At 41.2% G+C, this 12137-nt stretch overlaps 1 protein-coding gene across 1 annotated transcript in view; it reads right to left on the reverse strand.

Moving 5' to 3' along the window:
• Positions 1-12137, reverse strand: part of LOC133460186 (FRAS1-related extracellular matrix protein 2-like) — a 122774-nt gene that overhangs the window by 5121 nt on the left and 105516 nt on the right. Inside the window, exons 15-22 of the mRNA XM_061740755.1 lie at positions 11540-11671; positions 10844-11175; positions 5029-5221; positions 4820-4945; positions 3365-3489; positions 2192-2326; positions 1948-2074; positions 152-339 (exon numbers count right to left, since the gene is read on the reverse strand). Coding sequence (XP_061596739.1) covers positions 152-339; positions 1948-2074; positions 2192-2326; positions 3365-3489; positions 4820-4945; positions 5029-5221; positions 10844-11175; positions 11540-11671 — 1358 coding nt within the window. The remainder of the gene's footprint in view (positions 1-151; positions 340-1947; positions 2075-2191; positions 2327-3364; positions 3490-4819; positions 4946-5028; positions 5222-10843; positions 11176-11539; positions 11672-12137) is intronic.

Consider the following 12137-nt stretch of genomic DNA (forward strand, 5'->3'; position numbering starts at 1 on the left):
ACAACTCATATGAACATAAGGACAATTTTCAAAAAAACAATTTCAGAATGCATTTTGTCCCGACTCTGAAGAAACAGTGAAAGTATATCATGTTTGAATTTTTTCCATGACACTTGATTAAATCCAAGATTAAAAACCACAGTGTACTCACAAGAATCTTGAATCTATAAAGTAATGATGGAGAGTCAGCCAGGCAGCCGAATTCAGAGCGGGTGGGATTGTACTTGGGTACGTATCCGTCGGCGCCGGTGCAGAGGAAAACCTTCTCGATGCTGCAGTAGAAAGAATCTCCCAGATTCTGCACAGGGTCCACCATCACGCGGCCGTATACTGTATCACCTGAAAAGGGAGAACAATGTCCAAAATATGATCATCCATTTCTTTTGGTGCCAACTACCAATTAAAAGCACATAATTTATTGTAGTGAAGTGAAATATCTTGACCACGTGATCACAGATCAACTGACAGATGACGAGGACATTTATTTGTCAGTGTCGTATGTTGTATGTGCAAGCAAATGTATTGTCACGTAAATGTGGTTGTTGTACTGTTGGAGTGAAGTTGACTCTGTTCAAAGCGTATTGTTCACCTCGGTACACGGCACGTCTGTGGCTGAACTATAAAAAATCCTTCAGAGACTGCAAGTGGCTACAATGATGCTGTGAGGAAACTGCTAAAAAGGCCCAGATGGACGAGCGCGAGTGAGATGTTTGTGAGTGCTGGAGTGAACACACGTAAAGAAAGTCCAGAGTGCTCAGAAGGTTCATCTAAGTCGTGTGACGAAGGTGCTCTTTGGTGGGAAAAAGGATGTCAAAAAAGAAGAAAAATCCAAGGCACTCTTCTACAAATATAAAAAGCCTTTATTTAAATATTTAAATGGGATGATTTAAGGAGAATCAATGTATTGAGTGTTTCACCCTGAGGAAGGCTGTGGCCGAAACGCGTGGGCTGTAACCCACTTTTTTAATCTTTCCACATGAAATAGCCAATTTAAATAAAGGCATTTTATATTTGAAGAAGAGTGCCTTGGATTTTTCTTCTTTTTTGACACTGCAATCTGTTTTGAGAAATGTAATATACAGGTTTATCTGTCGGTTAAATTATTCTGATAATCAAATAATTGTGGTACTGGTGAACATTATGTACAGTACAGTGCCACACGCTGCATGTCAGTTTTGGGAGTATTGGTCTTTTCAAATGAGTCATGAGACTATTTTTTATTTCTGTGTTTTATTAATCTTTTTTTATTGTGTTTTTGATTGTATTTGTGTATGGACCTTGAGTCTGGTATAAAGCATATCTGTCCGTCCGTCCGTCCGTCCGTCCGTCCGTCCGTCCGTCAATTTCCTTAAATTGCTTTTTTTGCTCAACTTGACATGTCTTTCCTTTGGATGTTGAAGGGGAAGCTGTTCTATTTTGCCCGTAACATTCTTTTAGATTTATAATGATTTTATCTGCAGACCCCCTTGACAGCTTGAAGCATCAACGCCGATCACGAGTTACTGGAATCTTTCATGTGACACAGCTGACGGCAGAAAGCTGAACGCTACCAACATCCCAAATCTGTAGAAGTTAGGTCACACTTAGATGCTGCTCTTGTTTTATCTGTCACTCATATCATGTACATATCATGTTCATATATTTGTATCTGATGCTCCTGTTTTTGTACACGATGTTCTTGAAGTATTTTATCTCTGTCACGTAGGCTGTTGACTTTGTGTGACCTCAAGTCTTTTATAAATATTTAGCTGCACTCCAAGGTCATTTGTCAGAAAGCTGAAGGCTGTTGCTGCACTTTGTATCTGCCTGGCCATCTGGCTGCAATATTTTGGCAATTAAAATGCAAATAGGATCAATTATCTCCGGCTGAAAAGTGAAACAGCTGTCAAAAAAAAAAGGAAAATAAAAATGGAAGCTTCTCAAAAGAGACGGCAGGAAAGATCTTACCCTCAGAAAATGCAACATCGCTCTCCGGACTGAAGCCCATGGATCCGTCAGAAAGCCACAGGCTCTTCTTGGACAGCAGGAACATCTGAGTGTTCAGACTGAATTCCACTGCAACCGGGTCACTCACCTACAAGTACAAGTACGCAGCTGATGAGTACGTGAAGAGCTCAGGAAGGCTCTGACGAGGATGGAGAAGGAGGGAGCAGCTTCCCACGGAGGAGCTGCTGAAGTGAAGGAGTCTTACCTGTTGGAATCTGATGTCCAGGTCAAAGGTGACAGGTTCTCTGGGACTGCACACAGGTGGAAGTGTGTACTCCGTGCTCTGGGCGGCTGTACAGGGGATCAGCCTCACGGTGTAGGCCCCAGAATAGTCTCTCACCTGGAAAAGACACCCACAAAAAAAACCCCTAAGAAACAAGTCTGTTGGTCTGAAGTCCCACTGAAGTTTCAAGATAAAGAAGGAAAATATCATCTAAATTTTAAACAACCTTGTGTACGTGCTAATCTTAAAAGCATGTGCAGATCAGTCTGTGGGGGAACTTTGTGGAATGGTCTTGAGGATGAAATCAAACTAAGCAGTAAATCTATACAGGACGGTCTCAGAAAATTAGAATATTGTGATAAAGTTCTTTATTTTCTGTAATGCAATTAAAAAAACAAAAATGTCATACATTCTGGATTCATTACAAATCAACTGAAATATTGCAAGCCTTTTATTATTTTAATATTGCTGATTATGGTTTACAGTTTAAGATTAAGATTCCCAGAATATTCTAATTTTTTGAGATAGGATATTTGAGTTTTTTAAGCTGTAAGCCATGATCAGCAATATTAAAATAATAAAAGGCTTGCAATATTTCAGTTGATTTGTAATGAATCCAGAATGTATGACATTTTGCATTACAGAAAATAAAGGCCTTTATCACAATATTCTAATTTTCTGAGACAGTCCTGTACAGTTTAAAAACACATACAAGAAAACAATTCTTGACAAATATAAAAATAAGCACCTCTAAAGAACTCAATTTACCTTCTGTGTGTAATTCTTTTATTACTATTCTGTTCCGTATGTGATACCTCATATACGATACAAATGTAACTCCCTGCATTCATGGCTTTATTTTTTTGTTATTTTGTTTTTTCTTTCTTTTCTTATTTTCTTTTAATTTTTATATTTTCTAAGGCATATGCTATGATATTGTAAGGAAGGGACCAGACTAAATCAGCGTTCTGCTTCCTTCTGTTCCCTCTCCAACACATTATTTTGCCGTTGTGCTTTATTTTTGGATGAGATTGTTAAATTGTTTTGCTTTTTTTTTATATTTTGACGCTGTGTTGTGTTGTTGTTCGAGACAAAGCCAACAATAAAGAATAAAGTTGTGTACCAGGACGCAGGAAAACATTGACGGAGTCTTACTGCAAAGTCGGAGGTGAAGGTCCACTGCTGGACCGGCTGGTTGTAGGACGGCTCGCTCCTCACCAGGCTGAGGTTAAAGGTCAGGCCCGCGTGGTCCACACTCATCACCATGGACGACATGGAGGCTGAAGGAGTGAAGTTAATAAAAGGAAATAATTAAAACTGACTGTGACAGTGCAGTTATTTTAGGAACTGGAAAACTGATGTTATGATGGTGTTTTTCTTTTTTTTTTTTGTGATCAATTTTTTATGTAGATTCTCATGGTAACAAGATGATCATAGTACTGTCATAAATGGCATAGAGAACGGAAGCAGTACGGTCAGAGATTCTCTCTTTTTCTTATGCTAAAAAGAAAAAAAAAATAGAAACAAAAATAAAACAACAAAACAGAAAAAACTACAGCAACAATAATAAAACAGACAAAAAAACTAAACAAACAGCAAAAACAAAACACAGCAGAAGATGAACAATTCCTGACTATCCCAACCCATCCCCCTATTACCCAGGAATCCCAGTATCTCTGCAAACCATCAACATTAGGATATCCAATGACACACAACAATGCTGATTTCTTCCACCATTCACCATGATATCCACAGAAAATATGTGTCCACTAGAGCAGGGGTCAGCAACCCGCGGCTCTAGAGCCGCATGCGGCTCTTTAGCGCCGCCCTAGTGGCTCCTGGAGCTTTTTCAAAAATCTTTGACCATTTTTCTTCTTCTTTTTTTTCTCTTTATTTTCTCTTTTTTCGTCTTTTTTCCTTTGTTTTCTCTTTTTTTCTTCCTTTTTCCTTTTCATTTTTAAATTCAACTTTTTTCTCGACATTTCGACTTTTTCCTCGAAATTTTGACTTTTTTCTCAACATTTCAACTTTTTTCTCGAGATTTCGACTTTTTTCTCAACATTTAGACTTTTTTCTCAACATTTCGCCTTTCGCCATTTGCCTTCAATCTAAGGCAGTGTTTCCCAACCTCGGTCCTCAAGGCCCACTGTCCTGCATGTTTTAGATGTTTCCCTTCATCATCACACCTGATTCTAATTAATGGGCCTAATTAGCTTGTCATCAAGGCCTGCACAGTTCTGTTGATGACACAGCCACTTCTATCACGGTCTGCTGAAGCAGGGGAACATCTAAAACATGCAGGACAGTGGGCCTCGAGGACCAGGGTTGGGAAACACTGATAAGGCTTTATACAAGACTTTTCATTTTTTGCGGCTCCAGACATATTTGTTTTTTGTGTTTTTGGTCCAATATGGCTCTTTCAACATTTTGGGTTGCCGACCCCTGCATTAGAGCATAAACAAAGAGTGCACATAATGTATATATAATGTATATACAAAGTATTCTAAACATACAAGCAAAATAAAATGATAATGATTTTCTTGAGTAAATAATATTTTGTGCTGTGGCAAGCTCCAACTGTACAATATCCCGGTGTTTCTCTAGTCTCACCAGCTCTTTTGTTTCTGCCAGAAGAATGAGATTCCACGAAGAGACCCCTGAAATGAGCTCTGGTGCGGAAGTTTACCACCAAACATCCCTGCTCATTGATGCGCATGCTTGTGGGATACAACGAACCTGGAAAAAAAAACATACAAATACCTTCTAAGAACTGCTCAAACTAAAGTTGCACATTGATGTTGGTTCTGCTGAGAGCTCACCCTGCAGGTCTGATTGCGGGGGGCTGCCGATACCGTCCTGCCACAGAATAGCAGTATCATACACAAAGGTGAGGCGCAGCTCCGACTGCAGATCAAAGTGCTGCCAGCCGCCGGTGCCGACGGGGGAGTGGAAGACGTACGATACGTACAGAGGCACCCGCAGGGTCACGTAGGACTGCGCCAGGTTCAGCACCTGCAATGATGTCAGCGGTGAGTAAAGACACACTGTGTTTTTCCATTTATCCTCATAAACAAGCCCAACAGCTGCATAGAGACAGCCTGGACTTGTGCTTGCTCTGCTTACACTGATAATTACTACACAGGGTAAAAGGAATGTTTAACAATAAATGCTGCTTATACACCTGATAGATGGTTAAAGCTGTGTGTAAAAAAACAGCAACTTTCTTTTGGATTAAAGAGTGATTGTAGGTTGAAATACTATAATATGCGAAACGGCACAGATTACTTTTGTAATACTGTATGTATCTGACCTGGTCTTTGTACGTTTTGACCGTATAGAAACGTAATTCTCGTCAGTTGTGTGAAATAAGACCTGGAAACAGGAATTGTGGCATAGAATTGTCAAATTGGTTTAATTCACCATACGAATTGTTACAGATTACTTTTGTAATACTGTATTTGACCTGGTCTTTGTACGTTTTGACCGTATAGAAACGTAATTCTTGCCATTGTAAGAATGTGATGTACCTAATGTACTCTACTGCGCTTACTTTTTAACAACTTGTGCTTTTTATTATTTTACCTCTTTTCTTATCATTTTATTTCACTTTATTTGTTATTTACTGTTTAATTGTGTCTTGCCGCTTTTAATGTTGATGTAAAGCACTTTGAATTACCTTGTGTTGTATTGTACTATACAAATAAACTTGCTTTGCCTTGCCTAATAAGTCCAGAGAAAATATAAGAAATCAACAGTGTTCTCTTCCACAAAGTATTTGAAGTCTCTCACTCCTACCTAGACTTATCAAAATTCAGAAAGGTCCTCCTGAGCTGCAAACAAAGAATCACAGTGGGTGGTGACGTGGGCTTGTGTTGCTGTGTATGGTTTCTTTTAAACTGTTTTTAGAAGCATTGAAAAACTTCAGATTGATTATAAACTACTCATGTGTGTGATATAACTGATTAATTAATTTTTCAAAATTAATTTGATCACGTATCAGTTCAATAAAAATGTATTGAAATAAATAAATAAATGGAAAGCATTCCCGTCTGCTTGAGGTCTTGGATGTAGTTCCACACGGTCACCACTAGATGTCTCTGCTCACCAACATGTTTTGGACACTTCTGCTCAGTTTGAAAGATGAGCTGTACATAATCCACCCCAAATTTGGAAAAAAGCCAGAGTTTGTCTTCGAAATGCACCAGTTTAGCTGATTAAAAGAGATAAACAAAAAGATAAATGGCAATTTGGCAAAAGCTCAATCATGCAACTGTTTATCACATTAATTTCTTACTCTCTCTGAACAAGCGTTCCTTGCCAACTGAGGGTAGATAGTACGGTATATCTTAACCTCCAGACTGTTACAATAGCAAATCTGGCAGTTTTCACAATGTCTATAATATGAGAAATAAACTACCCCAGAACTAGGATTTTAGGAAGGCAGAGCTTTTGCAAGATAAACAAATACATTCAAACTGGGACAGCATAAGAACATTCATTGAGGTTCAAAACAATAACAGCAACATAAAGTTGCAGAAGTATTGTACTTGCACTACAACTACAAAGAAAACTCAGCTTCTAACCAGTAATAGAGGCTCTCAGATGATTAAACTTGAGCTGCAGCGTGATATGTCATGTGCACCCTGGCTAGTTTTTTACTTAGATGACAGCCATCACCCTTAACAAATAGGACTTAATGTCTGGTGGATGATGAGCAGCGTGTGCAATGATCGTGTGCAAGCGGTTCTTGCTGTGTCTGGGAAAAGTATTTTTACTTCCTCTTCATCTTCCTTCTCCCTCATACACACATACGAAGAAAATGATGCACATTCAGCAGCCTAAGCAGCAAAACAAATTTTGTAGTTCAAAGTTGGGTGAAGGCAAAAGCCGCAGCAGGACACGCATGAGCAAAGATGCGAGTCCTAATCCACATTGACAACACACAGAAGAATACTGCTGCTGCGGTGAATACAACAACGCTTGCAACATCTGCGGCAATGATGCAACAAGAACAGGAAGTGGAAGAGAGGATTTAAGTGACAGCTGGCAGTAATGCCCGAATTTAGCAGGTCTGCGTCTCTCCTCTGATGGCAGGAACACTAACAGGAGACTCCAAAGAAAGTGTTTTTCTTTCACAGTTTTCACGGGTTTCAAGTGAATCCAAGCGTTAAAGCCGCTATGAGGGTAGAATTAAGAGCTTGTTAAACATATTTTACTTGAGTGTTTCAGCGTCCATGTGTGTACTTTCACACTTAAAGCTCTCCATCGCAAACTGATGATGGACACATACAGAGAAATGAAAAAGACAGCAAATGCATGGGGTGCTGCTCTGTCTGCATGGTTTTCTAATCCTGAGGTCTGCAAATAAGCTGAGAACACACACAGGAACACACCAATGTGGACACAAAGGTACACAAAGATGAGTCTAAAAGACATAAAAGTTTCACATCAATGTGAAGTTTGTCCATACAAAGCCTAAAGGGCTATTTTCATGTTACAGACAACAGTCAGGAACCATTTCTATGGAACCAACGTCCAATCTGGGTTAAGGAGGCTGACACCACCTCCACCTTTAAAACCAAACTTAAAACCTTTCTGTTTAGTAAACCTCTAGTTAGTGTTTAGTAAACGTCTAGTTAGTGATAGTAAACGTCTAGTTAGTGTTTAGTAAACCTCTAGTTAGTGTTTAGTAAACCTCTAGTTAGTGTTAGTAAACCTCTAGTTAGTGTTTAGTAAACCTCTAGTTAGTGTTAGTAAACCTCTAGTTAGTGTTTAGTAAACCTCTAGTTAGTGTCAGTAAACCTCTAGTTAGTGTTAGTAAACCTCTAGTTAGTGTTTTAGTAAACCTCTAGTTAGTGTTTAGTAAACCTCTAGTTAGTGTTAGTAAACCTCTAGTTAGTGTTTAGTAAACCTCTAGTTAGTGTTAGTAAACCTATAGTTAGTGATAGTAAACCTCTAGTTAGTGTTAGTAAACCTCTAGTTAGTGTTTAGTAAACCTCTAGTTAGTGATAGTAAACCTCTAGTTAGTGTTTATTAAACCTCTAGTTAGTGTTAGTAAACCTCTAGTTAGTGTTTATTAAACCTCTAGTTAGTGTTAGTAAACCTCTAGTTAGTGTTAGTAAACCTCTAGTTAGTGTTTATTAAACCTCTAGTTAGTGTTAGTAAACCTCTAGTTAGTGTTAGTAAACCTCTAGTTAGTGTTAGTAAACCTATAGTTAGTGATAGTAAATCTCTAGTTAGTGTTAGTAAACCTCTAGTTAGTGTTAGTAAACCTATATTTAGTGTTAGTAAACCTCTAGTTAGTGTTAGTAAACCTCTAGCTGGTGTTAGTAAACCTCTAGTTAGTGATAGTAAACCTCTAGTTAGTGTTTAGTAAACCTCTAGTTAGTGTAAACTCTAGTGGTTTAGGGCCAGTAGTCGTAGCTGCAGCTGCAGGACCAGACTAGAGCAGCTGGTCTGAAACATCATCCTAGCTACGCTGCTATAGAGCTACGCTGTTATAGAGCTACGCTGCTACAGAGCTACGCTGCTATAGAGCTACGCTGTTATAGAGCTACGCTGCTACAGAGCTACGCTGTTATAGAGCTACGCTGCTACAGAGCTACGCTGTTATAGAGCTACGCTGCTACAGAGTTACGCTGCTATAGAGCTACGCTGCTATAGAGCTACGCTGTTATAGAGCTACGCTGCTACAGAGCTACGCTGCTACAGAGCTACGCTGCTACAGAGCTACGCTGCTATAGAGCTACGCTGCTGTAGAGCTACGCTGTTGTAGAGCTACACTGCTATAGAGCTACGCTGCTATAGAGCTACGCTGTTATAGAGCTACGCTGCTATAGGGCTACGCTGCTATAGAGCTACGCTGTTATAGAGCTACGCTGCTACAGAGCTACGCTGTTATAGAGCTACGCTGCTATAGAGCTACGCTGCTATAAAGCTACGCTGCTATAGAGCTACGCTGCTACAGAGCTACGCTGCTATAGAGCTACGCTGTTATAGAGCTACGCTGCTACAGAGCTACGCTGTTATAGAGCTACGCTGCTACAGAGCTACGCTGCTACAGAGCTACGCTGCTACAGAGCTACGCTGCTACAGAGCTACGTTGTTATAGAGCTACGCTGCTACAGAGCTACGCTGCTACAGAGTTACGCTGCTATAGAGCTACGCTGCTATAGAGCTACGCTGTTATAGAGCTACGCTGCTATAGAGCTACGCTGCTATAGAGCTACGCTGTTATAGAGCTACGCTGCTACAGAGCTACGCTGCTATAGAGCTACGCTGCTGTAGAGCTACGCTGTTATAGAGCTACGCTGCTATAGAGCTACGCTGCTATAGAGCTACGCTGTTATAGAGCTACGCTGCTACAGAGCTACGCTGCTACAGAGCTACGCTGCTATAGAGCTACGCTGTTATAGAGCTACGCTGCTATAGAGCTACGCTGCTACAGAGTTACGCTGCTATAGAGCTACGCTGCTATAGAGCTACGCTGTTATAGAGCTACGCTGCTATAGAGCTACGCTGCTATAGAGCTACGCTGTTATAGAGCTACGCTGCTACAGAGCTACGCTGCTATAGAGCTACGCTGCTGTAGAGCTACGCTGTTATAGAGCTACGCTGCTATAGAGCTACGCTGCTATAGAGCTACGCTGTTATAGAGCTACGCTGCTACAGAGCTACGCTGCTACAGAGCTACGCTGCTATAGAGCTACGCTGTTATAGAGCTACGCTGCTATAGAGCTACGCTGCTATAGAGCTACGCTGCTTCAGAGCTACGCTGCTTCAGAGCTACGCTGCTATAGAGCTACGCTGTTATAGAGCTACGCTGCTATAGAGCTACGCTGCTATAGAGCTACGCTGCTTCAGAGCTACGCTGCTTCAGAGCTACGCTGCTATAGAGCTACGCTGTTATAGAGCTACGCTGCTATAGAGCTACGCTGCTATAGAGCAACGCTTCTATAGAGCTACGCTGTTATAGAGCTACGCTGCTACAGAGCTACGCTGCTATAGAGCTACGCTGTTATAGAGCTACGCTGCTATAGAGCTACGCTGCTATAGAGCTACGCTGCTATAGAGCTACGCTGCTATAGAGCAACGCTGCTATAGAGCAACGCTTCTATAGAGCTACGCTGCTACAGAGCTACGCTGCTACAGAGCTACGCTGCTACAGAGCTACGCTGCTGTAGAGCTACGTTGCTGTAGAGCTACGTTGCTGTAGAGCTACGCTGCTACAGAGCTACGCTGCTACAGAGCTACGCTGCTGTAAAGCTACACTGCAGGGAGACTCCCACATGATCCACTGAGTGGTGTCCATCACCCCTCCTTCTCTTCTCCTCTTTCCTTCTTCTCTTCTATTTTTTATTTATTATAAGTATCTCATAGCCATCATTTATTGTCCATCGTTCTTGTAGTTTCTTGTGCTGGCCCCCTTTTTTATCTTTTGTGTATGTTTTCTTGCCACTGTTTGACTTAAGGTTTTTCTCCCACCAGGGGAGTTTTTACCTGCCAGTGTTTATGTAATAACTGCTCGGGGGTTTATGTTCTGGTCTCTGGAAAGATCCTAGAGACAACTTCTGTTGTAATAGACGCTATATAAATAAAATTGAATTGAATTGAATTGAATTGAGTCACACAAACCTGTCCATCCGTGGCTACGGTCCCTCCACAGTCTGTGAGCAGCTCAGACATGTGGTAGTAGCTGGTGAACTCCCAGAGACAGGCCTCCAGGTTGAGGTTCCTGTAGAAGCGCAGCGTGCTGTTGCCCCGTAGGGAGCTGCTGAACTGATAGGGCGCAGAGTCTCCCAAGCTTTCAGGGTTGCGCGTGGAGGCGGTGATGAAGCCGTGATCTGTGGTGACCTCGCTGAAGTCCAGCAGGTTGGAGCAGCGGTGGTTTCCAACGCGGGTTCCGTCGGGACTGAGAGTCAGGTCGAAGTTCATGAGAGAACGAGTGGAGATCACAGGAAGCATACCTGCAAGGCAAAAGAGAGGATTCTGGGCAAGTAGTCCTTAATCCTGAGAGAAATATGGATTCGAAACGCAAAGAGGAAAGAAACCGATAAGAGAAGTGCAGGAGGGTGATGGGAAGGAAACAGGGGAGTGGGCAGTGGAAAAAAAAGAAAAACCCTTGAGGAGAAAAAGCAGAAGGAGACTGATTAAAAATGAAGAGATTTTTTTAAGCAGCAGCTGTAGTGGAGGGTTTCTACAGAGATCCATCCTGGTGGATTCTATATTCTGGGCATCACGCTCCTGAGGATTCGAGATGTGAATATCACACACAGTACATTACAATTCAATTCATCTGTGCACCAAGCCCTGCCTGTAGCTTCTACCCACCATCCATGTGAGGCATGGTGACTGTCAATTTGATGAGGTTGGGGTGTTTCAGGTCGTCTGCTCCAGTGTAGCGCAGCTTGGCAGAGAAAGGTTCAGCGCCAACAGTTCCCATCTTACGAGGCTGACACATACCTTTTTGTGACAGAAGAGCAGATGGGAGAAATGCTGAACACAAGGACAGATTGGAAAACTTTCAGGGAAAATCCATCTTCTACTTGAAATACCTGTGCAGCTAAATCCACACTTAAAGCCATTAAATCCATCATTTAGTTCATTTTACATTTATAAAATAAAATGTTCCTGTAACATGCCTGAACTATAACAGAGTTAGAGTTCCACATTTCTAGAAATGTAAGTGTGAACTTGTTGAATGTGTTGGCATTTTTTCTCTTATTCATCCATAAAAGCCTGTGATTGAAAAGCAACTGCCTAATGTCCATCTGCATGCTTGCGTTATGTGATAGAGCAAAGCAATGAAAGTAGGAAAATAACTTATTCATTGTTTATTTCATAAAGCAGTCTGGATAGGTATGTTGGTGGGCGGTCTGGGGCTGCTGTGGTGTGTCTGACACAGGGGGTCCTTGAATCTGTGAAGGGA

Source organism: Cololabis saira, chromosome 14, assembly GCF_033807715.1.
Source record: "Cololabis saira isolate AMF1-May2022 chromosome 14, fColSai1.1, whole genome shotgun sequence".
Classification (NCBI taxonomy): domain Eukaryota; kingdom Metazoa; phylum Chordata; class Actinopteri; order Beloniformes; family Belonidae; genus Cololabis; species Cololabis saira.